Consider the following 21968-nt stretch of genomic DNA (forward strand, 5'->3'; position numbering starts at 1 on the left):
CAATGATGGGGGTATCACGATACCTGACTTACCATAATATGAAAAGAGTAGTCTTGTAAAGAAGTAGTTTGTTTTCTTAGAGGTGATCCAGGGATCTTTAGTTTGAAGGCATTGGCTTTTTTTATGGTTAAGTGTATTTGAGTGGTACCCCCCACCCTTCTACACAAATTTAGTTAGAAAATAGAAGTAGAATAATAAAGGTTCTATTCAGCAATAGAGTTTGTGGATTTGGGAGGAGGTTCTAGTCAGTAATATAGTTCATGGATTTTTTTTTGTGTGTGTGTGTGTGGTGCTGTAGATTGAATAGTTCGTGGATTTTGCAATGATTGATAAGATTTTTTTTTAAAGAAAAATTGCTTATATTAAGTGCAGAGACAGGCAGGTGTGCCCTTTCTTCAGGTTGCAAATCATAACATGCCGATGGTTGTTTATTTCGTTTGTTTTGGGTCTGCATTTTTCTCCTCTTAACAATTTTTTTATGATCACCTTCCCTTCTTTTTTTTTTTTTGAATATTTTTTTTAGTTGTAGATGGACACAATACCTTTATTTTATTTCTTTTTATGTGGTGCTAAGGAATGAACCCTGCACCTCCCATGTGCAAGTGCTCTTCCACTGAGGCACAACCCCAGCCCAATCACCTTAAAACCTTCTTGATTCATTCTCCTTTCTCTATACCAAAAGAATGTTAGGAACTTATGGATACACAGACAACCTTTAGTCTTATGCCTCTGCCACTTTTTCAGACCTGTTTGGGTTTTAAATAAAGTGGAAGAAATTGACAATTTTCTGAAATAATGAATATTATTATAGGTACAATTTTACGTAGCAAGCTCTCCTTACTGTAAATCTTTTATTTTTTATTTTTTTTTAATTTTTAAGTTGTAGATGGACACAATATCTTTATTTATTTATCTTTATGTGGTGCTAAGGATTGAACCCAGGGACTCATACATGCTCTACCACTGGGCCACAACCCCGCCCTGTAAATCTTTCTTTCTTTTTTTTTTTTATATTTATTTTTCAGCTTTCGATGGACACAATATCTTTATTTTATGTGGTGCTGAGGATTGAACCCAGTGCCCCGCGCATGCCAGACGAGCGCGTTACCACTTGAGCCACATCCACAGCCCTGTAAATCTTTCTTGACTGACAACATGTAAGACTGAATTAGTAGGAAAAAGAAAAGCAGGGGAGGCTTTGGAAGCACCAGCAGTGTTTCTCAATAGTCAGAATGATTGCCTGTTGATAATTAATGAGATGTTCAAATCATAAATCATATATATATATATATATTTTGTTTGTTTGTTTGTTTGTTTGGTACAAGGGATTGAAATCAGGGGCACTTAACCACTGAGACATATTCTTAGCCTTTTTTTAGATTTTAGACAAGGTCTTGCTAAGTTACTTAGCACCTCACCAAGTTGTTGAGGCTGGCTTTGAATACAGGATCTTCCTGCCTCAGCCTTAGAAGCTGCTGGCATTACAGCCATGCATTACCACATTTGGTTTCAAATCATATTTTTAAGTTGGCTTCACCAATGATATGGATATGAACCCTGCACACTACTTATAATTTCTGAATAGAACCATTAGTTATTATTATTATTGGTTTAAAACATTACCAGGTACAGCATTTAATTGGAATATAATAGATGTTGGGAAACTATTTGGGGCTAAATATTAAAATTCAGATATATTTTTAGCAAATGTCCATTAAAAATAGAAAAAAATATTTGGCCTAAGGGTAAGTGTATGCTTCCTTACATGGCTACTATAAAATATAATAAATAGGGGCTAGGGCTGTAGCTCAGTGGTAGAATGCTTGCCTAGCGTGCGTGAGGTACTAGGTTCGATCCCCAGCACCACATAAAAAATAAAATAAAGGTATTGTGTGCATTTACAACTAAAAAAACATTTAAAAAAAATAAAATATAATGAGTAGATAAGTACTTTTCCCTTCTTGTCATGCCAGCTCCATGTTTAAGATAAGTGCTTACTCTTGACTATCTAAAGTTTTTTCTCTTTAAATATTTGTAAGTTTCTTTAAAATATGTTTTTTAGTTGTAGATGGACACGGTTTATTATATTAATTTATTAGATTTTTTTTAGTTGTAGGTGGACACAATATCTTTTTATTTTATTTATGTGGTGCTGAACATCGAACCCAGGGCCTCACACATGCGAGATGAGTACTCTACCACCGAGCCCCAGCCCCTTATTTATTTATTCATTCATTCATTCATTCATTCATTCATTCATTCATTCATTTATTTATATGTGGTGCTAAGAATTGAACCCAGTGCGTCACACATGCCAGACAAGTGCACTATCACTGAGTCACAACCCCGGCCCAAGTATTTATAAGTTTTTAAAAAGTTAGTGCCAGGCAGGGTGGCACATGCCTGTAGTTCCAGTGACTCGGGAAACTGAAGCAGGAAGATCGCGAGCAACTTAGTGAGGCCCTGAGCAACTTAGTGAGGCCCTGAGCAACTTAGTGAGACCCTGTATCTAACAGCAACAAACTGTGAGTGTAGTTCAGTGGCAAAGAATCCTTGGCTTCCATACCCTGTACCAAAAAAAAAAAAGGCAAATTATTTGAAGTTATAATTCTGTACTGGAACATATTTAAAATATTTAGTATGGTACTGCTGCTGCTTATTTTTTAGTTTAAAATGTAGGGTTTGATATTTTAAAATAAAATTTATTAGATTATTTGTGGAGAAACTAAAACAATTGTACAATGGACTGAAGGAAGACACTTGGGATAAATTTTATGGAAGGATTGAAAACTACAAAAAGCTAACGTTTTGCTCCTAATTTTAACAATTGAAATGCCCTGTTTTTTGTTTTTTTTTTTAATTTTTTGGGGGGTGTAGGTGGACACAATACCTTTATTTTATTTATTTTTATGTGGTGCTGAGGATCAAACCCAGTGCCCTGCATGTGCTAGGAGAGCACTCTACCACTGAGCCACAACCCCAGCCCCCAAGTGCCCTGTTTTAATCTCAAAGATTCTCATTACATGCTGTGCCATATTATAAAATACCTATTTATTTATCTATTTATTTATTTTTGTACCAGGGATTGAACTCAGGGCACTCAGCCATTGAGCCACATCCCAGCCCTGTTTTGTATTTTATTTAGAGATAGGGTCTCACTGAGTTGCCTAGTACCTTACCATCACTGAGGGTGACATTGAACTGGAAATCCTCCTATCTCGCTGGGATTACAAGCATGTGCCAACGCACTGGGTAAAATACTTATTTTAAAATGAAATGCATATATTGATTTTTTAACAAACATCCTATTGTCCAATCAAAATTAAGAGTTTTTTTATTTTAAAACAAATCTTCCACATATACAGCCTATTTAGTTTTGTGGGTGGTGTTTTCTTTTTCTTCCATATTTTTTTATTGGTGCATTGTAGTTGTACATAATGATGGGGATTTGTCATTATGTATTTGCACATGTACACAATTTAACAATAGAGTTTGGCTAGTATCACTCCCCAGCACTTAACTTGCTCCTTGGTTGGTATTTTCATGTAAATGACTAGTGGTCCCATTTTAATGCTCTTGCAGTATGGATGTGGTATGTTAAGCTCCTTAAGAATCTCCCTTTTAGTGCTGGGGTTGTGGCTCACTTGTAGAGTGCTTACCTAGCACACGTGAGGCACTGGGTTTGATCCCAGAACCACATTAAAAACACATACACACACACACACACAAAAAAAAAAAAAAAAAAAAAAACCACAAAACTAAATAAAATAAAGGTATTGTGTCCATCTACAACTAAAAATTTTTAAAAAAGAATCTCCCTTTTAAAACTTCAAAGTTAATGCTTTTGTGCAACTGTGTTTTTTAATAAACCCATGACTGTTAAAAACAAAAAAAGCAGTATTCCTGATCATTCTTTTATTGTTTCTGACTCTGCCTTGTTTTTTTCTGTGACTGCTATAATTTAAAGTCTTTGAAACTGAATTGCTTCAAATAAATTGAAAATTTGTTATAATGGGGAAAAAAGAAAAAGAAAGGAAAGTAGATTCTCTAACAAGCTTTGACCTTTGGTCTATGGAATTCTTTCTCCAAAAGGATGATCTGCCTGAGTAATTCCCCTGTTAGTCCATCCAGAAATAAATACTGTGGTGAGAACATTTTACTAACTAGGAAATTCTTGATTTTTCATGTATAGTTTATTCCTAGTGAGATTTTCCTTACAAATTTTTGATGTCCTCTCCAACTATCATTTTGTGTTCCCTTAAAGATTATAGTTTAAATACTCGAGCAGAAATACTTAATCTTTTCATAAATTTGTCTCATGAAAGATATTTCTGTGTAAAAGATTGATGATTCTGAGTTACATATTTGCTAGTCTTTCTTATGCCCTTGAGGTTTGTAGGACCCCTGTGTGTCAGGGTTGAGACAGACTATTCTCCTGAGGCAGCTGACAACACATCTGTTTTCTTGAGAAAGCTGATTTTACCCCCCTCTGTGACTGTATCCCAATGTCTTTTCCTCCACCTTTGGTCATTCTTATCTTGGTCGATCTTTCTTATTAATTTTCACTTAATCATGTAACTGCTGGAGTGACTTAAATAGGCCCATTTCCCAGGAAAACTTAATTTTTCTTTCCCCATAGTTTCAAGATGAGATGGGATTCTCCAACATGGAAGATGATGGCCCAGAGGAGGAAGAACGAGTGGCTGAGTCTCGTCCTAACTTCAATACCCCTCAAGCCCTACGGTAGGCTAGCCAAGGACCTTGAGGCTTAAGAGTGGAGAAAAAGTCTATTTCTGAAAAAGTTTTTAGAAAATTACAATTAACAGTTTCCCCATCTTCAACTACCACATGTTACTTTTATAAGCATGCAGAGTCCTGTGGGAAATTAGGTGTGAAGTAAAAAGTCTCCTTGTTATGGGGCAGTGCAGCTATAGTGCAAGCTGTATCTGTTTGGGAAGGGAGAGAAAACAGTAGCTGGCATTCAGAGCAACCTTTCCAGGTGAGTGGTACTGGAGAGGTGTGAAGGACTCTGTGTGGCCAGCCACAGAAATTATCCTAAATTATAATATTCAGTGTGTCCCTTTTGTTTTCTTTATTTGCCATTAATATCTAGTAGATGTTATAAAAATTATCAGTCACCTACACATTGATTGAGCAAACCATGAAGCACTTGCAATAATGTCCTAGGAGCCTGAAACACATGTATTGACCTTTTCACATGAAGTTGGTGTTTCTTTTTTCTTTTCGGAACAGAGGTGCTTTTAAACTTTGAAGCAGGGTATCTTTAAGTTGCTTGAGGGTCTTGCTAAGTTGCCGAGCCTGGTCTTGCACTTGCCAGTCGTCTTCCCTCAGCCTCCTGGGTCTCTGGGATTGTAGGCATGTGTTATTGTGCTCAGTGAAGTTGGCATTTCTTAAACCCAGAAAATAATTTTGTAATAGTTTTGAATCTATACTTTAATCTATTGTTATCCATTGTGAGTAGCAGCATACAATTATTAGGTGGATGGCTAAAGGCTAGGATGCAGTGTATACCATGGGTGGAGCACAGCAAAAGCTAGCAGACCTCTCATTTGTCCAGTGTTGGTTTGCTTTTTGGTACCAGGGATTGAACTCAGGGGCACTTGACCACTTAGGCACATCCTCAGCCCTGTTTTGTATTTTATTTAGAGACGGGATCTCACTGAGTTGCTTAGTGCCTTCCCATTGCTGAGGCTGGCTTTGAACTCAGGATCCTCCTTTGTCAGCCTCCCAAGCCCTGGGATTATAGGCATGCACCACTGTGCCAGCTGTCCTGTGGTTTTTTTTTTTTTTTTTTTTTTTAATTTTTTTTTTAAAGAGAGAGTGAGAGAGAGGGGGACAGAGCGAGAGAATTTTAACATTTATTTATTTTTTCTTAGTTCTCGGCGGACACAACATCTTTGTTGGTATGTGGTGCTGCTGAGGATCGAACCCGGGCCGCACGCATGCTAGGCGAGCGCACTACCGCTTGAGCCACATCCCCAGCCCCTTAATTTATTATTTTTTAAAAAAACATTTTGGTTGTTGTAAATGGACAGATCACCTTTATTTTATTTGTATGTGATGCTAAGGATGGAACCCAGAGCCTTACACGTGAGAGGCAAGCGCTCTGCCACTGAGCTATAGACCCAGCCCTTTAATTTATCTTTTAGTTGTAATGGACACAATGTCTTTATTTATTTTTATGTGGTGCTGAGGATTGAACCCATTGCCTCACACGTGTGAAGCAAGTTCGCTACCACTGAGTTATAGCCCCAGCCCCTGTCCTGTGGTTTCACTTAACAATATTACCTTAGTAAAAAGCCTGGGATTCCTCTGAAAGCTATGCCTTCATAAACATTTCAATTTAGTGAAGAGACAAGATACAGTAATCAGTATATAAAATCATATGTTTTAATAATATTCTTTCTACTTTATTTAAGAAGGGCTTTGACTTTTTAAGAAGGGAAGGCTAGGAAGCCTTATGGAGAGGTACATGGGAGAAGCTAGACCTAAGATGGGAGTAGTAGGTAAATTAGAGAACAAATGCTGTTCATTTGGAAGATTCTGTATCACTGTTAGAACAAGTCACAGAGTAATATGAATGTGTCAGTATAATGCAAGAATAATGAGTGACCACAGCCTCTTTGCTGTTTTGTTGTTCCTATTTTTCTTTCCTTGCTTGTTTAATTTCCTCTCCATTTGTATACTACTTAGAGGAGTAATTGTAGAAAAATATGATGGGGACACAATTCATAATCATTTTATTTATTTAGAAAGTTTTATACATGTGGTGCTGGAGATCAAACCCAGAGCTTCAACCATGCTAGGCAAGCTGTCCGTCACTGAGCTGTATTCCCAGCCCCAGAATCATCTTACTGAATCTGTGTAATAGTATTGGGAGTTTGATGTCTAAAGTGAGATTTGAGGATTAGCAGTAAGTAGACAGGTTGTTTTAGCATACTATTAGGAGGAACTGAATGTTTTGATGACCTAGAGAAATATTTAAATAAATCATCTCCCTTTTGGGGATAGTTTTGAGGAACCACTGGCCAACCTGCTAAATGAACAACATCGGACAGTGAAGGAGCTACTTGAACAACTGAAGATGAAGAAATCTTCAGCCAAACAGCAACAGGAGGTGGAGAGGCTTAAGCCTCAGAGTGAGAAAGTTCATCAGACTCTGATTCTAGACTCTGCACAAAGGAAGAGACTCCAACAGCAAATGCAGCAGGTAACACTCTTCTTGGTCATGTGATTTTTGGATTATCTCATGGTCTGACACTGAAGCCCCAAATGAGCAACACTGTAAAAGTCAGAGATGGCCGTCTTACTACCCATTGAAACTGGGGAGCATCTCATCTTCACATCACTTAGGATTTTGGAGAGATCCTCATGTTCATTCCTAGATGGCTCAGGCAAGAATGAACATAAGGATCCTGATAATATTCAGAACTGGAGATTACAAAGAATCTTTAAACCATTCTGAAACTTAATAGCCTTCAATATCAGACATTGTTTTTTCTTCTTTCTGATCTCAGTCCCTCTGGTTTGAGGTTAAATTTTCTCTGGTTCTATCATTTTGCTCAAGGGAATATGTCTGAGAAATTCATGCCAAGATCCTGCATTGTTCTTTATATTTTCTCCAGAAAGCAAAATATGTGTGATAAATTTGCAACATCTTGGTAAGGTCTCCTTGTGTTCCTGAAATGGTAACATCATAACATGTCAATGTTTTATTTTCTTTTCCCTCCCCAGCATGTTCAGCTTTTGACCCAAATCCACCTTCTCGCTATCTCCAACCCCAACCTCAGTTTGGAGGCCAGTACCACCAGGATATTTCTTGTAAGGTTCCAGATATTTCTAACTCTAAAGACTTGAGTGTAAAATTAGCTTGGCAAGTCATTTCTCATGTTATTCACTGATTATAATCTACATTTGTTCTTCTTTTCTGCATGTCTTTGGTTGCTATTCCTACTCTGTCCTGCAGCTTCCTATTTGCTTACAGAACATAAGCCATTGATTCCAGGGAAATGATAGATGTGTATTCAATTTTCTTAATGTGTATTCAATTTCCTTATCTTTGGATCTATCCTGACTTCTTATTTATTTAGATACTGATGTATTTATAGATGTTGAAATAATTGTTCATTTGTTAGGCTCAATATCAGTGCTTTATGTATAGAATTAATTTTGCTTGTGATACTTTGGGGAAATTTTCTGAAATTTTGGATAGATAATGTTCCTTGGATAAACCTCTTTGGGATTTGAGTAGTATATTTGCTAGTGCTCCAAGGTCCCTTGGTGGTCCAGCAGGGTGTATTTCACCTCTGTGTTCAGAGATCATGAGGAGAATTTTTTTTTTTTTTTTTTTTTAGGTGATACTCAGAGAAACCAAAAGATTTAAAAAAATAGATAAAAATAATGACCTTTAATTTTAAGAGTCTTAATTCTACCTTGGTAATTAGACCATACATTGACAAGTCCGCTGAACATATAATCTGAGAATAAAACATGAACAAATCAAGTATTTGTTACACAATCCCTTAATATCTGAGAATTCAGCAGAAGAGAAGTCTTTTGGGACATGCCTGACATCCCAGTGGCTTGGGAGGCTTAGGCTGGAGGATTGTGAGTTCAACGCTATCCTCAGCAATTTAGCAAGGTCCTAATCAACTAAGACTCTGACTCTAAATTAAAAACAAAAAATGGGTGAGATGGCCTGGAGATGTGGCTCAGTGGTTAAATGCTCTTGGTTTCAATCCAAGAAAAAAAAGAATTCTTCATGGAATAATATTAATTATGAAAGAGTTTATAATTTCTACCTGTTTTTATTCTGAAGTAGGAGGGACAGTTTATCATTCAAAGGCCAAGGGCTGCTGGTATTAATTGTCAGGAATTTCTTATGTTCTTCTTTATGTTCTGTTTTCCCAGAAAGAGCTGGGAACCTTTGCTCAAAGCTCCATTGCCCTTCATCATCAGTTCAACCCCAAGTTTCAGACCTTGTTTCAACCCTGTAACTTAATGGGAGCTATGCAGCTCATTGAAGACTTCAACACACATGTCAGCATTGACTGGAGCCCTCGTAAAACTGTCAAGAAGACTGGTAGGGGACAAATATGTGAACTTCAAGTTTTTATTTGCAACAAAAATGGGAGCCTTAAATAATTTCCTAGGGATAATTTCCTAAGAAGGAGGACACAGAATACATATAATTTCTTTCTTTTCTCTTTTATCCTTCCTTTGCAGTCTATCTGTATTGTAGAGTTACATAAGATTTGTGCTTTGATAAGGCATGGAGTCAGTGGACAGAATACGAGTAGAGATGTGGGACTCTGCTAATAAGTGGACTTGAATGATATGTAGGTATTAGTTATCCTGTCTAGAAAATTAGGGTCTGGTAAAGATGTAAGTCAAGTGGTGAAATTTGTCCATGTTAAGATTTTTATTTTCGGGGCTGGGGATGTAGCTCAAGCGGTAGCGCGCTCGCCTGGAATGCGTGCGGCCCGGGTTCGATCCTCAGCACCACATACCAACAAAGATGTTGTGTCTGCCAAGAACTAAAAAATAAATATTAAAAATTCTCTCTCTCTCTGACTCTCTCTCCTCTCTCACTCTCTCTTTAAAAAAAAAAAGAAAAAAAAAAGATTTTTATTTTCTTCCTCATAAGACCATATTATTTTATTTCCCATAATGATTATAGAGAGAAGGTAATATCCTCATTTTGAATGAAATGCTGATAGGGCAGTTAGATCCCAAGTTAGAGATGTTGTACATTTGCCATGTTCAATATTTTGAAGAAATTTTCAGGTTTAGTTTCTATCTTGTGTAGGTTTAAATTTTTTTTTTTTTAATATTTATTTTTTAGTTTTCGGCGGACACAACATCTTTGTATGTGGTGCTGAGGATCAAACCTGGGCCACATGCATGCCAGGCGAGCGCGCTACCGCTTAAGCCACATCCCAAGCCCCGGTTTAAAATTTTTTAAGAAAATATTTTCTTTGTTTCCTAATACCAAATATTTGCTTCTTATTTGTTTTCTGATTTAGCAAATTATTTGTGTGTTGTTGTGGATTTGGGGTTGTGTATGGATTTGATTTTAAATCCCCATCTTGCTGGGTGTTGTGGCACATACCTGTAATCCCAGTGACTTGGAAGGCTGAAGCAGGAGAACTCCAAGTTCAAGGCCTGGTTAAGGAATTTAGTGAGGCACTGTCTCAAAAAAAATGAAAATAAAATAAATATATCCATGAGTTTTATAGTAACTGAATATAGTTAAATTTAAATATGGCACTGATGCCAACCTGCTTTCATAGATGTATTTTGGTAATGAAAACTTGACCAAATACCAGACATAGTAATAATTTTTACACCTAGTGTTCTGTGTTTTTATTGGTGATTTTAAAATAACAGTTTTGGAAGAAGTATTGAAAAGAGATAATCAACCTCTCCTTCTGTAGTTGATGGTGAGACTACCCCTTGGCTGTAGCTGTAGCTGTTTGCTACAAGTGATACCCTCACCATAGTGACTGGTCTCAGCCCACAGGACAGATTCTTGGGTGTTGGCGAGTTGGACCTGTGTTCCAGTTCTCTAGCATCACAGCAAACCCAGGCCACCTGCCAATGACTTTTAGGTTTTTGTCTCATGAATTCAAAGAGTGAAACCCATGGACAGTTGAGGGTGGGAGTGAAAGAGTAGGATTTATTCCAGCAAGAAGAGAAACAGAGGTCTTGCCAGGCGAGAGGGGACCTGATAGCAGGTTTCCATCCAGGTGTGCTAGTCTAGGGGTTAATATAGCTAGCAGGTAGGGTCATTGATTACTGTCTAGTGCTAAATAGGTATTTTTATTTGATAAAAATAAAAGTTATAAACAGTTAGAAGAGTTAGAAGAAGTTAGAAGAGTGCTAATTAAGGCTGTTGATTTGGCCCATGACCTCCTGATTAGTTGTGTTCTCCTAGCCCTTGAGTCTATACCCTTCATTCAGATCTGGCCCATTCTAATTTTCCCACCACTCCAGAATAAAGCAGTCAGCTGGAATGTTTGGAATATTTATACAGGTTAATTTTAGGGAGTGACTTTTACATTTAGAAAAGGCTTTATGGGGCTCATTGCCCTGACTGCCTGTTTTACGGTCTAAGTGCAAATATAATAGTTTCTGTCTCTGGAAAGTCAGAGGTACCTAAAATTAAGAGGCTAAGATAGGAAGACAGAAACGAATGAGACGGAATTGTCTCATTCCTTTTATGGTTTTTTTGTTCCCAACTTCAGGAGGAATCTGGGAGAACTTAATGAAAGTTAAGTAAGAATCAAATAAAAATAAAATTTGGAATACCAGATTTGTGAGGGAGATAAAAGAAGTTGGAATCTTATCCTGGAAGAAAGAAAGCATTGTTGAAGGTCTCTTATCTTTCAAGGATTTAAAGGGGGAAGGAGGTAAAATTTTTTTGAGTATCCACTATGTGCCAGGTATTACTAGATGCTTTGTGTTTATGTTACTTAGTGTGTTAAGTATCCCACATAGGAAAGAAAGAATCAACTTTTTATTGACTTTGGGACTTCCCTTAGGTGTATATTAGGTCGAGAAAAACTGGACACATTTTGGTGAGGGAAGGAGGGTGGGAGGGGACCAAGTCAGATAAGGGCAGCTCTACCTAAATACAAACATGCATTCATAAGCTTTTTTGAAGTTCTCTTTAGTCCTAGAATTCTATTTATCACAGGTGTTTTTTTCTTATAGCATGTGAATTGCCCTGTCTGCCCAAGCAAGTGGCCTGGGTCCTGGCCACAAGTAAGGTTTTCATGTATCCAGAGCTACTTCCAGTATGTTCCTTGAAGGCAAAGAATCCTCAGGATAAGATCATCTTCACCAAGGCTGAGGACAAGTAAGTGTTTACTGTGGGACTTCAGAAGAGCCAACTATTTTAAGAAGGCAGTTCCTCTTCAGGTGGTTAGGGGAAATAAAACTTGTATAATAAGTCAGGGTCACAAAAACAAAAAGAAAAGCAGTGTAGTGGATTGAGTTCTGTAGTGTGTACTTGTTCAAGCAGTGCTAAATACTGCTGATTTGAAATGTTTAAGAATCATTGTTTTATCTTTTACTTACCATAAGACCATCCTTGAAATACTATGCAAGGAAGCTGGGGATGTAGCTCAGATGGTAGAGTGCTTGCCCTGCATGCACAAAGCCCTGGGTTCCATCCCCAGCACCAAAAGAAAAAAAAAAAAATCAGACTTTTCATTTGACACAAATTGGTGTGAATATACTCTGTATATAACCAGAGATATGAAAAATTGTGCTGTATATATGTAATAAGAATTGTAATATGTTCCACTGTTATATAAATAAAAAAATACTATGCAAGGAAAAGCTTTGATGAGAAAGTTTTTATTCTCATACCACCCCAAACAATGGTTTGTATTTCTTGTATAACTACTGTCCATTTAAGTAGTTTTGTGCTTTGCTTTAAAAAAAAAAAAAAAAAAAGACTTGATATTGTTTTCCTGTTCTATGAAACATTGTCTTTTTTGAGTGTCTGTATGGTATTCTTTTAAAACAATATTTAATTGCCCCATTATAATCCTTTCATTGACCACGTTTTCCCTCTTTTTTAAAAATATTTTTTAGTTGTTTAGGGACCTTTATTTTATTTATTTTTATGTGGTGCTTCGGATGGAATCCAGTGCCTCACACATACTAGGCAAGCTGTCTTCCCTGAGCCACAACCCAGCTTTCCCTCCACCTTTTTTATTGTACGTGAGGCTTACTCTAGGATCTTTATGCATACAGCTTTTAAAAGTCTTTTCTCTCGGGGCTGGGGTTGTAGCTCAGTGGTAGAGTGTTCTCCTTGTATGTGGAGGGCACTGGGTTCCATCCTCAGCAACACGTATAAATGAAGGTCTTGTGTCCATCTACAACTAAAAAAATATTTAAAAAAAAAATCTTAATTATGATACACTATGATGATCATTACTATACAAAGTACATGTATAAAGACACGAACTAGTATGAATATACTATGTGTACAACCAGAGATATGAAAAATTGTGCTCTCTCTATATAATAAGAATTGTAATGCATTCTGCTGTCATATACAAATTTTAAAAAATATATTTTTAAAATCTTTTCTCTCAGACTGGGGTTGTGGCTCAATAGGAGAACGCTTGCCTAGCACATGGAAGGCCCTGGATTTGATCCTCCACACCACATAAAAATAATGAAATAATTGGGCTGAGATTGAGACTCAGTGGCAGAGCACTTGCCTTGCACATGTGGGGCACTGGGTTCCTCAGCGCCATATAAAAATAAATAAAGATATTAAAAAATTAAAAAGAATAATAAAATAATAAAGGTAATGTGTCCATCTTCAACTAAAGGAAAAAAAAAACTTTTCTCTCTTTCCCTCAGTGGAGATTGAACCAAGGGTTGCTATACACTGAGCTACACAATGCTATATAGTTGTTTATTTTAAGACAGGGTCTTGCCAGATTCCCCAGAATGGCCACACACTTGCAATCCTCCTGCCTCAGCCTCTCAAGTCACTGGGATTACAGGCATATACCACTATATCTGCCATTAAATTTTTTTAAGTTCTTTCCTGTCGGTAAATTTTCAATAGTGGAATTATTAAATAAAGTCTGTTATCATGGTTCTTGATATATAAACCAAACTGTCACCCCCACGTAATTATAATCTTGTAAGTGATGTTAGGGATCATGTTGTTGTTGATTTAATTGTCAGTTGCACCCATTATTAATTTTATGTTTGTTTTGTTAGAATAATTCTCTTTCCTTTGTATTCTCTTTGAATTTTCTTTGTATGGTTAATATAAAGCTCATCTAAGTCAGTGGTAGAGTGCTTGCCTAGCATGTGTGAAGCCTTAGGCTTGGTCTTACTACTGAATTTTTTTTTAAAAAGTGTAAAACTCATCATGATCTTATATTTATTAATGATTTTTTTCTGTTTTAAAAATGTTTCCCAGAGCTGGGAGTGGTGGCACATGCCTGTAATCCCAGTGGCTTGGAGGCTGAGGCAGGAAGATCATGAGTTCAAAGTCGTCTTAGCAAAGGTCAGGTGATAAGCAATTCAGTGAGACTCAGTCTCTAAATAAAATACAGAATAGAGGTGCAGATGTGGCTCAGTGGTCAAGTGCCCCTGAGTGCAATCCCTGGTAACTTCCTAAAAAAGTTGCCCAGGCTGGACCTAAACTGCTGGGCTCATGTGATCCTCCTTTCTCAACCTTCTGAGTAGCTGGGACAGTAGGCCCACACCACTGTGCCTGGCTTATTAATGCTTTATGCATTATTTCTCCTTTTCATACTTACTTGTGAAAACTCCTGTTTGATTCTTTTGCAAAAGCTCTCCACCCCTACTCCCATCCTGCTCTTTTTTTGTGTTGCTAGAAATTGATCCCAGCACTTAACACATACCATGCAGGCATTCTACCGTTGAGTTTATTGGTTTTTTTTTGGGGGGGGGTACCAGGGGTTGAACTCAGGGGCATTTGGCCACTGAGCTACATCCATAGCTCTATTTTGTATTTTTATTTATAGACAAGGTCTCACTGAGTTGCTTAGCACCTCATTGCTGAGGCTGGCTTTGAACTCTCAATCTTCCTACATCAGCCTTCTGAGCTGCTGGGATCACAGGTGTGTGCCCCCGAGCTCAGCTCAACCATTGAGTTTCATCCCCAGCCCTTTTGTTTGGTCTTACTCTCAGTTTTTAATTATTATTTTTTTTCGGGAGGAAGAGATACTAGGGATTGAAACCAAGGGATCTTTACCACTGAGCTACTTTCCCAGCCCTATTTATTTTTTATTTTGAGACAAGGTCTCACTAAGTTGCTGAGACTGGCCTTGAATTTGTTTCTCCTGAGTTCCTTGGGTTAGAGGCATGTGCCACTGTTCCCAGCTTACTCATAGTTCTTAGAGCTTTCTAAATAGCTGAACTTTTATATAGAGTAGCCATCAACATATATAAGAATTAGATGTAAAGAAGAGGACTGTAAATTGGATACAATGGCACATGGCTATACTTCCGGTGACTTGAGAGGTTAAAGCAAGGAGGTTAAAGCCAGCCTCAGCACCTTATTGAAACCTTGTCTCAAAAAATAAAAAGGGCTAGGAATGTAGTTCAATGGTGTACTTGTAATGCATCCTTGTGTTCAATCCCTAGTACTGGAAAGCAGAAGGAAGAAAACGTAAAAAAGTGGATTGTAAAATGTATGGAGTCGTCTGGGGAGGGTTTTTAGAAGAAAGGACTGCAAGGTGAGATTTAGCCTCATTGTACCTTTCTCAGTTTGTTAGCTTTAGGATTGAAGCATTTTGAAGGGACTGAGTCTCCAAAGCCTCTAATCAGCAAGTACCTAATAACCTGCAAGACTGCCCACCAGCTGACAGTGAGAATCAAGAACCTCAACTTGAACAAAGCTCCCGACAACATCATTAAAGTGAGTGCTTCCAGAAAGCTCCATCCACTACCTCACCTGTGTGTGTCTATCCTTCTCTCTTTTTAAAAGAAGGACCTTCTTATATGTAGGACTAATTCTTCCCATGTATACACTAGATTAATTCCCTTTTTGCCCTTTTGGGGGCATTAATCCATTATTTTCCTGTGGAATACCTTCAATATTCTTATGGATATTTCCCTTAAGTATGAAGATATTCAAGTCTTAAAAGATTTCACAAATCCTTGACTCCTTCTGGCCAGTCTCTGTTTCTTTCTTTCTTTCTTTTTTTTTTTTTAAGAGAGAGAGAGAGAATTTTTATATTTATTTTTTAGTTTTCGGAGAGAGAGAGAATTTTAATATTTATTTTTTAGTTTTCGGCGGACACAACATCTTTCTTTATATGTGGTGCTGAGGATCGAACCTAGGCTGCACGCATGCCAGGAGAGCGCGCTACCACTTGAGCCACATTCCCAGCCTAGTCTCTGTTTCTTTTACTTTAACCTTATAAATGTAGAAAAATATTCCACTTATATTCTTCCCCTTACTCTGCATTTTTATTTAGATATTTATACCAAACTTCTGTGTATATCAAAGGTCAAATATTTAAATGATTTAAGAGTGTTCTATGAAGCTTGTTATGGAGAAAAAAAAAGATTTTTTTTCTGCTAACCAGCATTTTTGGGGGGAGGAACGGTGTTTATCTCCACATATAATCTAGGTAGCAAGCTAATAATTCTCACTTTTTTTTTTTTTTAAGTCTCTGAGACATTTTTATTTCCAATCAAAATTTCTAGATCAGGGTTGGTGGAGCTGTAGTTCTGTGGCCCAGTGCTTGCCTAACATATGTGAAGCACTGGGTTCAATCCTTAGTACCACCTAAAAATAAAGAAACAAAATAAAGGTGTTCTGTCCATTTACAACTACAAAAAAAAAAAAAAAAATTAAAATAAATTTTCAGATCAGAGAAATAGTCTGCTTTAGGCCAATCCAGGACACAGTTATATTGAAGGTCAAAAACTCTTCTAGGGCTGGGGATGTGGCTCAAGCGGTAGCGCGCTTGCCTGGCATGCGTGCAGCCCGGGTTCGATCCTCAGCACCACATACAAACAAAGATGTTGTGTCCGCCAAAAACTAAGAAATAAAAATTAAAAAAAAAAAAAAAAAAAAAAAAACTCTTCTATGGTGTGTATCATTATATTGCTTCAAATACATAAACAATGTTTAGGACAATCGACTATTTAATAGTAATCAAAATTTTTTCTCAACTTCTATGATTTCTCTCTTTTTAAAAAAAATTTATCTGTTCTTTTTAGTAGAGTTTAGAGTATATTTTGACATATTATACATGCATAGAGTATAACTTCCTATTCTTGTGGTTGTACATGATGTAGAGTTACACTGGTCATGTATTCATATATGAACATAGGAAAGTTATGTCTGATTCATTGTACTATCTTTCCTATGCCCATCTCCTCTCCCTTCCCTTCATTCCCCTTGTCTAATCCAATGAACTTCTATTCTTCCCTCCACTCCCAGTTTAATTCTTTGTTTTTGGGTTATTTTTAGTTATACATGAAGGTAGAATATATTTTGAAATATTATACATCCATGGAGTATAACTTCCTATTCTTGTGGTTATGCATGGTTTGGAGCTACACTGGTCGTGAATTCATGTATGATCATAGGAGATTTATGTCTGAATCCATCTATTGTCTTTCCCATTCCTGTCCCCCATTCCCACAGTCTAATCCGGTGAACCTCCCCTGCCCCCCGCCCCCACATTTGTGAGTCAGCATCCGCCTATCAGAGAGAACATTTGGCCTTTGGTTTTTTGGGATTGGCCTACTTCACTTAGCTTGATAGCCTCCAGTTCTATCCATTTATGAGCAAATGGCATTTGCTCATAAATGGATAGAACTGGAGGCTATCTTCTTTATTGCTAATAGTCCATTGTGTATATGTACCACATTTTCTTTATCCATTCTTCTATTAAAGGGCACCTAGGTTGGTTCCATAGCTTAGCTATTTTGAATTGAGCTACTGTGAACATTGATGTCGCTGATCACAGTAGTGTGCTGATTTTAAGTTCTTTGGGTTTATGCCGAGAAGTGGGATAACTGGGTCAGATGGTGGTTCCATTCCAAGTTTTCTGAGGAATCTTCATACTGTTTTCCAGGGTGGTTGCACCAGTTTGCAATCCCACTAGCAATGTATAAGTATACCTATTCCCCCACATCCTTGCCAATATTTATTGTTACTTGTATTATAGATAATAGCCATTCTGACTGAAGTGAGATGAAATCTCGGTGTAGTTTAAATTTGCATTTCTCTAATTGCTAGTGATGTTGAACATTTTTTCCATATATTTGTTGATCATTCATATTTATTCTTCTGTGAAGTGTCTGTTCAGTTCCTTTGCCCTTTTGTTGACTGGGTTATTTGGGTTTTTTTGGTGTTAAGTTGTATCCCTTTTCTTTTTTTTTTTTGGTCCTTGTTTGCGGCATTACAGTCCATAAACCTGGGCCTTATCCTCGATGCTTTCTGCTTGATCACTCACAGGTTGTCTGTCACAATCCTCAGTGATCTTACTCTGTTTTCTGATTTGTTGCATACTGCCTTATTTAGGGCTTTATTATATCTAGATTAATGAAGTAGTTTTCTTATTGGTGTTTCTAATTCTTCTCCATTGATTCTGTCCTTCCTGTGGATGCCATAGACAGCTCTACTTCCAGGGTAATGATCAGCTTGCTTGGCCTGGCACACAGGCCTACTATCCTACCGCCCTCCCTGTGGCATTGTCTCCTGAAATTTCTCCTCCACATTGCTTTATTTCTAGCCAGACCAATTTCTTTTGATTCTTTAAACACATTCATGGTTTTGCCCATTTTGTAAACTTTTTTCTTTTCATGTTTCATGTAGCAAATTCTATTCCATTAAGATTCATTTTTAGGGCTGGGGTTGTGTCTCAGTGGTAGAGCACTTGCCTAGCATGCGCAAGGCCCTGGGTTTGATCCTCAGCACCACGTAAAAATAAACAAACAAAATAAAGGTATTGTGTACAATTAAATAATAATAATAATAATAATAATAATTAAAAGATCCATTTTTAGTTATACCTGTTGCAGAAAAAACTTTTTTTGTTCAATTTTGAATTGTGTAATTTTTTTATGAGCATCTTTGTATTTTCTTTATTATTTAGATTTTTTTTTTTTTAACTTTTGGTACCAGAGATTGAACCCAAGGTTGTTTAACCACTGAGCAACATCCCCAGCCCTATTTTTTAAAAATATTTTTATTAGTTGTTGATGGACCTTTATTTTATTTATTTATATGCAGTGCTGACAGTCAAACCCAGTGCCTCACACATGCTAGGCAAGCACTCTACCACTGAGTCACAACCCCAGCAACCCCAGCCCCATTTTTATATTTATTTAGAGACAAGATCTCACTGAGTTACTTAGGGACTCCTAAATTGCTGAGGCTGGCTTTGAACTCACAATCCTCCTGCCTCAGTCACGCAAGCCACTGGGATTACCTCACCCTGCTAGAATGTTTTTTTTTTCGGTCTACTTGCCTGACTGTCACCACTAGCCTGCAAGTGAGCTCCTTGAGTATGAATTGCTTCTCTTTTTGTATGCTCAGGTTGTGGCACAGGGCTTGGCACATAGAAAGCACTCATTATATGTGGAATTCATGGTGCTTCTTGTCAGAGGTTTAAATTCAGTTTTCCTTTCCATTTACTCTTAAAACAGGACTGCCACAGTCTTTTTTCTTCTTTCCCTTCCCTTCTAATGCCCTTCACACAATCATTTACCTAAAAGGAAGCTTTCATGTGTCCAAGATGACAGTTAAGATTCTGTTATTGCAGCTGCTAAGCAGGAGCAAATCTCATGTAAGATATTCTGACCATGTGTTTCCTTGACCTTAACTTTTTTCCCCCTTCCTGGTATCTGGAATGGAGATTGTCAGGTGGGGAAGATCAAGTAATTATATAATCATTATTAGTTATAGATGAGTTTAATTTGAAATGCAGAAACATTCAGCATATGCTACTGGTGTGTGTGTGCGTGTGTACCCAATACCCACCCCATGCCCCAGCCTGACAGAGGGTGATGTTTCTGGAAGGAATATAACTCATGCTTTATTTATACTCAGTTTTATAAGAAGACCAAACAGCTGCCAGTACTAGTAAAGTGCTGTGAGGAGATCCAGCCCCATCAGTGGAAGCCACCTGTAGAGAGGGAAGAACACCGGCTCCCATTCTGGCTAAAGGTACAGTTCTCTTTCTCAAAGTCTGTAGAGGGCTACTTTAAGGTTCTAATACTTGAGTCATAAAACTAGGACTTAAGAAACCTTCCTCATTCACCCTTCCTTCCTTTCCTCCCTTCCTCCAGCTGATTTTATAGCTTTTTTCAAATAACAGATTTTCTAAAGGAAACTCAGAGAAGAGGTATGTAGAATGTATGATTAGAATGAGGTCATCCTAGAAATTTGATATGCAGAAAAACCCTTCTTCTTCAAGTTATCTTGAAACTGTTTGAAAGGTTCCTAAAATGAAGAAAGCCCTGTTTTTCTCACCAAATTCTTTGATATAAATTGATCAGAGTATTCTTGTTTCCAATAGGCCAGTCTGCTTGATCAGAGTATTCTTGTTTCCAATAGGCCAGTCTGCCATCTATCCAGGATGAACTGCGGCACATGGCTGATCGTGCTAGAGAGCTAGGAAATGTGACTGGAACCACTGAGATCAAAGCAGAACAAGACCTTGAAAAAGCCAGATCAGAGTTGGGAAGTGAAACTCAGTACCCACTGCTGTTGCCCAAGGGTGTAGTACTGAAACTGAAGCCAGTTGCTGACCGTCTTTCCAGGAAGGCTTGGAGACAGAAGCGGTCATCGGTCTTGAAGCCCCTCTTGATCCGACCCAGCCCCTCTCTCCAGCCTAGTTTCAACCCTGGGAAAACACCAGCCAGGTCAACTCAATGCGAAGCCCCTCCAAGCAAAATGGTTGTTCGCTTCCCTCACCTTATCCAGCCAGCCACTGTCTTACAGCCAGTTTCAGGTGTCCCTACACTGGGGGTCACTGGGGACGACAGTTTTGAGTCTCCTGTAGCAATGTCTACGGTTCCCCCTAAGGCTAGGACTGGCTTCCCTCTGTCTGAGCCACAGACCTTGCTCTCCTCTGCCCCTGTGCCCAAAGTAATGCTGCCTGCACTTGCCCCTTCTAAGTTTCGAAAGCCATGTGTGAGACGGAAACCCTCAAGAAGAAAGGGGACCAAGGCCTCTCCCTGTCTGAAAACTGCCCACCTCATCCACCCTGCACCTGTTATCTTTACTGTTCCTGCCACCACTGTGAAGGTGGTAAGCCTTGCCAGTGGCTGTAATGTAATCCAGCCTGTCAATGCAGCTGTGGCCCCAAGTCCCCAGACCATTCCTATCACCACCCTCCTGGTCAACCCTACTTCCTTTTCCTGTCCATTGAACCAGCCTCTTGTGGCCTCCTCCATCTCACCCTTAATTGTTTCTGGCAATTCTGTAAATCTTCCTCCTGTACCATCCACCCCTGAAGATAAGGCCCAAAGGAATGTGGACATTGCTTGTCCTTTGACTGAAAGGAAAAATGCCTTTCAAACCCTGGAACCTAAATTAGAACCCCAGGAACTAGCTCCTTTGTGTGCTGCTGTCTTCCCCAAGGAGGAGCACAGCCCAGGGCCAATGCCAGCAGATGGAGAAAGCCAGGAGGCACTGTTGGAGAACAGTGCCTATCGCTGGACTCTTGTGAAAACAGAGGAGGGGAGGCAGGCTCTGGAGCCAGTGCCTCAAGGCTTCCAGGAATCTCTAAAGTCTCCGTGTGAGGATTTAAAGACAATCATCAAGATGGAACCTGAAGACCCTGGGGAGGAGATCTCCAGTAGGTCCACTGAGCAGGACGTTTGTAATGAAATCAAAGAAGAGCAGCTTTTGGAATTGGACACTGGTTCCCTAAGGGAAGAGTTGAGTGATGCTAGAGAGGTGAAGAAACAGGCGGGCCAGCAGGAAGAGGAGGAGAGGAGACAGTCAGCTCAACCCCCTGCCACTTGGCAAGCGCCTACTGCCCAGGGAAACACCGGGGGAGACATGAACAAAGGGTCTCCAAAGAATGTGCCCTCCTCCATGGACCCTGACATGGTGCTAAGCAGTCCCCCAGGGAAGCCTGAAGACTCATCCAGTGTTGATGGCCACTCAGTGGGGACCCCAGCTGGGCCAGAAACTGGGGGAGAGAAGGATGGGCCAGAGGAAGAGGAAGAAGAAGACTTTGATGACCTCACCCAAGATGAGGAAGACGAGATGTCATCAGCTTCTGAGGAATCTGTGCTTTCTGTCCCTGAACTACAAGTAAGAGCCAGGGAATACTTTTAAAAGATTTGGGGACTCAGTAGTATGTTTAATTTATTGACACGCCATCTGCTTGCATATTCTTATCTACTGATAGTTCCAAATTGGTTTGTATTTGGCTTTTGAATGTAGGACATAGTTTTGGGATTGA

General features: G+C 38.5%; 1 protein-coding gene across 10 annotated transcripts in view; it reads left to right on the forward strand.

Moving 5' to 3' along the window:
- The window catches only part of Gon4l (gon-4 like), a 76843-nt gene that overhangs the window by 44759 nt on the left and 10116 nt on the right, over positions 1–21968 (forward strand). For 9 of the 10 annotated variants that reach the window (XM_078027419.1, XM_040287682.2, XM_013361164.4 and 6 more), the window contains 8 exons: positions 4640–4743; positions 7033–7231; positions 7756–7842; positions 8932–9103; positions 11737–11881; positions 15295–15445; positions 19601–19717; positions 20108–21817. In XM_078027419.1, the coding sequence (XP_077883545.1) occupies positions 4640–4743; positions 7033–7231; positions 7756–7842; positions 8932–9103; positions 11737–11881; positions 15295–15445; positions 19601–19717; positions 20108–21817 (2685 nt within the window). Of the gene's footprint in view, positions 1–1025; positions 1158–4639; positions 4744–7032; positions 7232–7755; positions 7843–8931; positions 9104–11736; positions 11882–15294; positions 15446–19600; positions 19718–20107; positions 21818–21968 lie in introns of those variants that run through there. The other variant, XM_040287688.2, reaches the window with a different exon arrangement.

Source organism: Ictidomys tridecemlineatus, chromosome 11, assembly GCF_052094955.1.
Source record: "Ictidomys tridecemlineatus isolate mIctTri1 chromosome 11, mIctTri1.hap1, whole genome shotgun sequence".
NCBI classification, from domain to species: Eukaryota; Metazoa; Chordata; class Mammalia; order Rodentia; family Sciuridae; genus Ictidomys; species Ictidomys tridecemlineatus.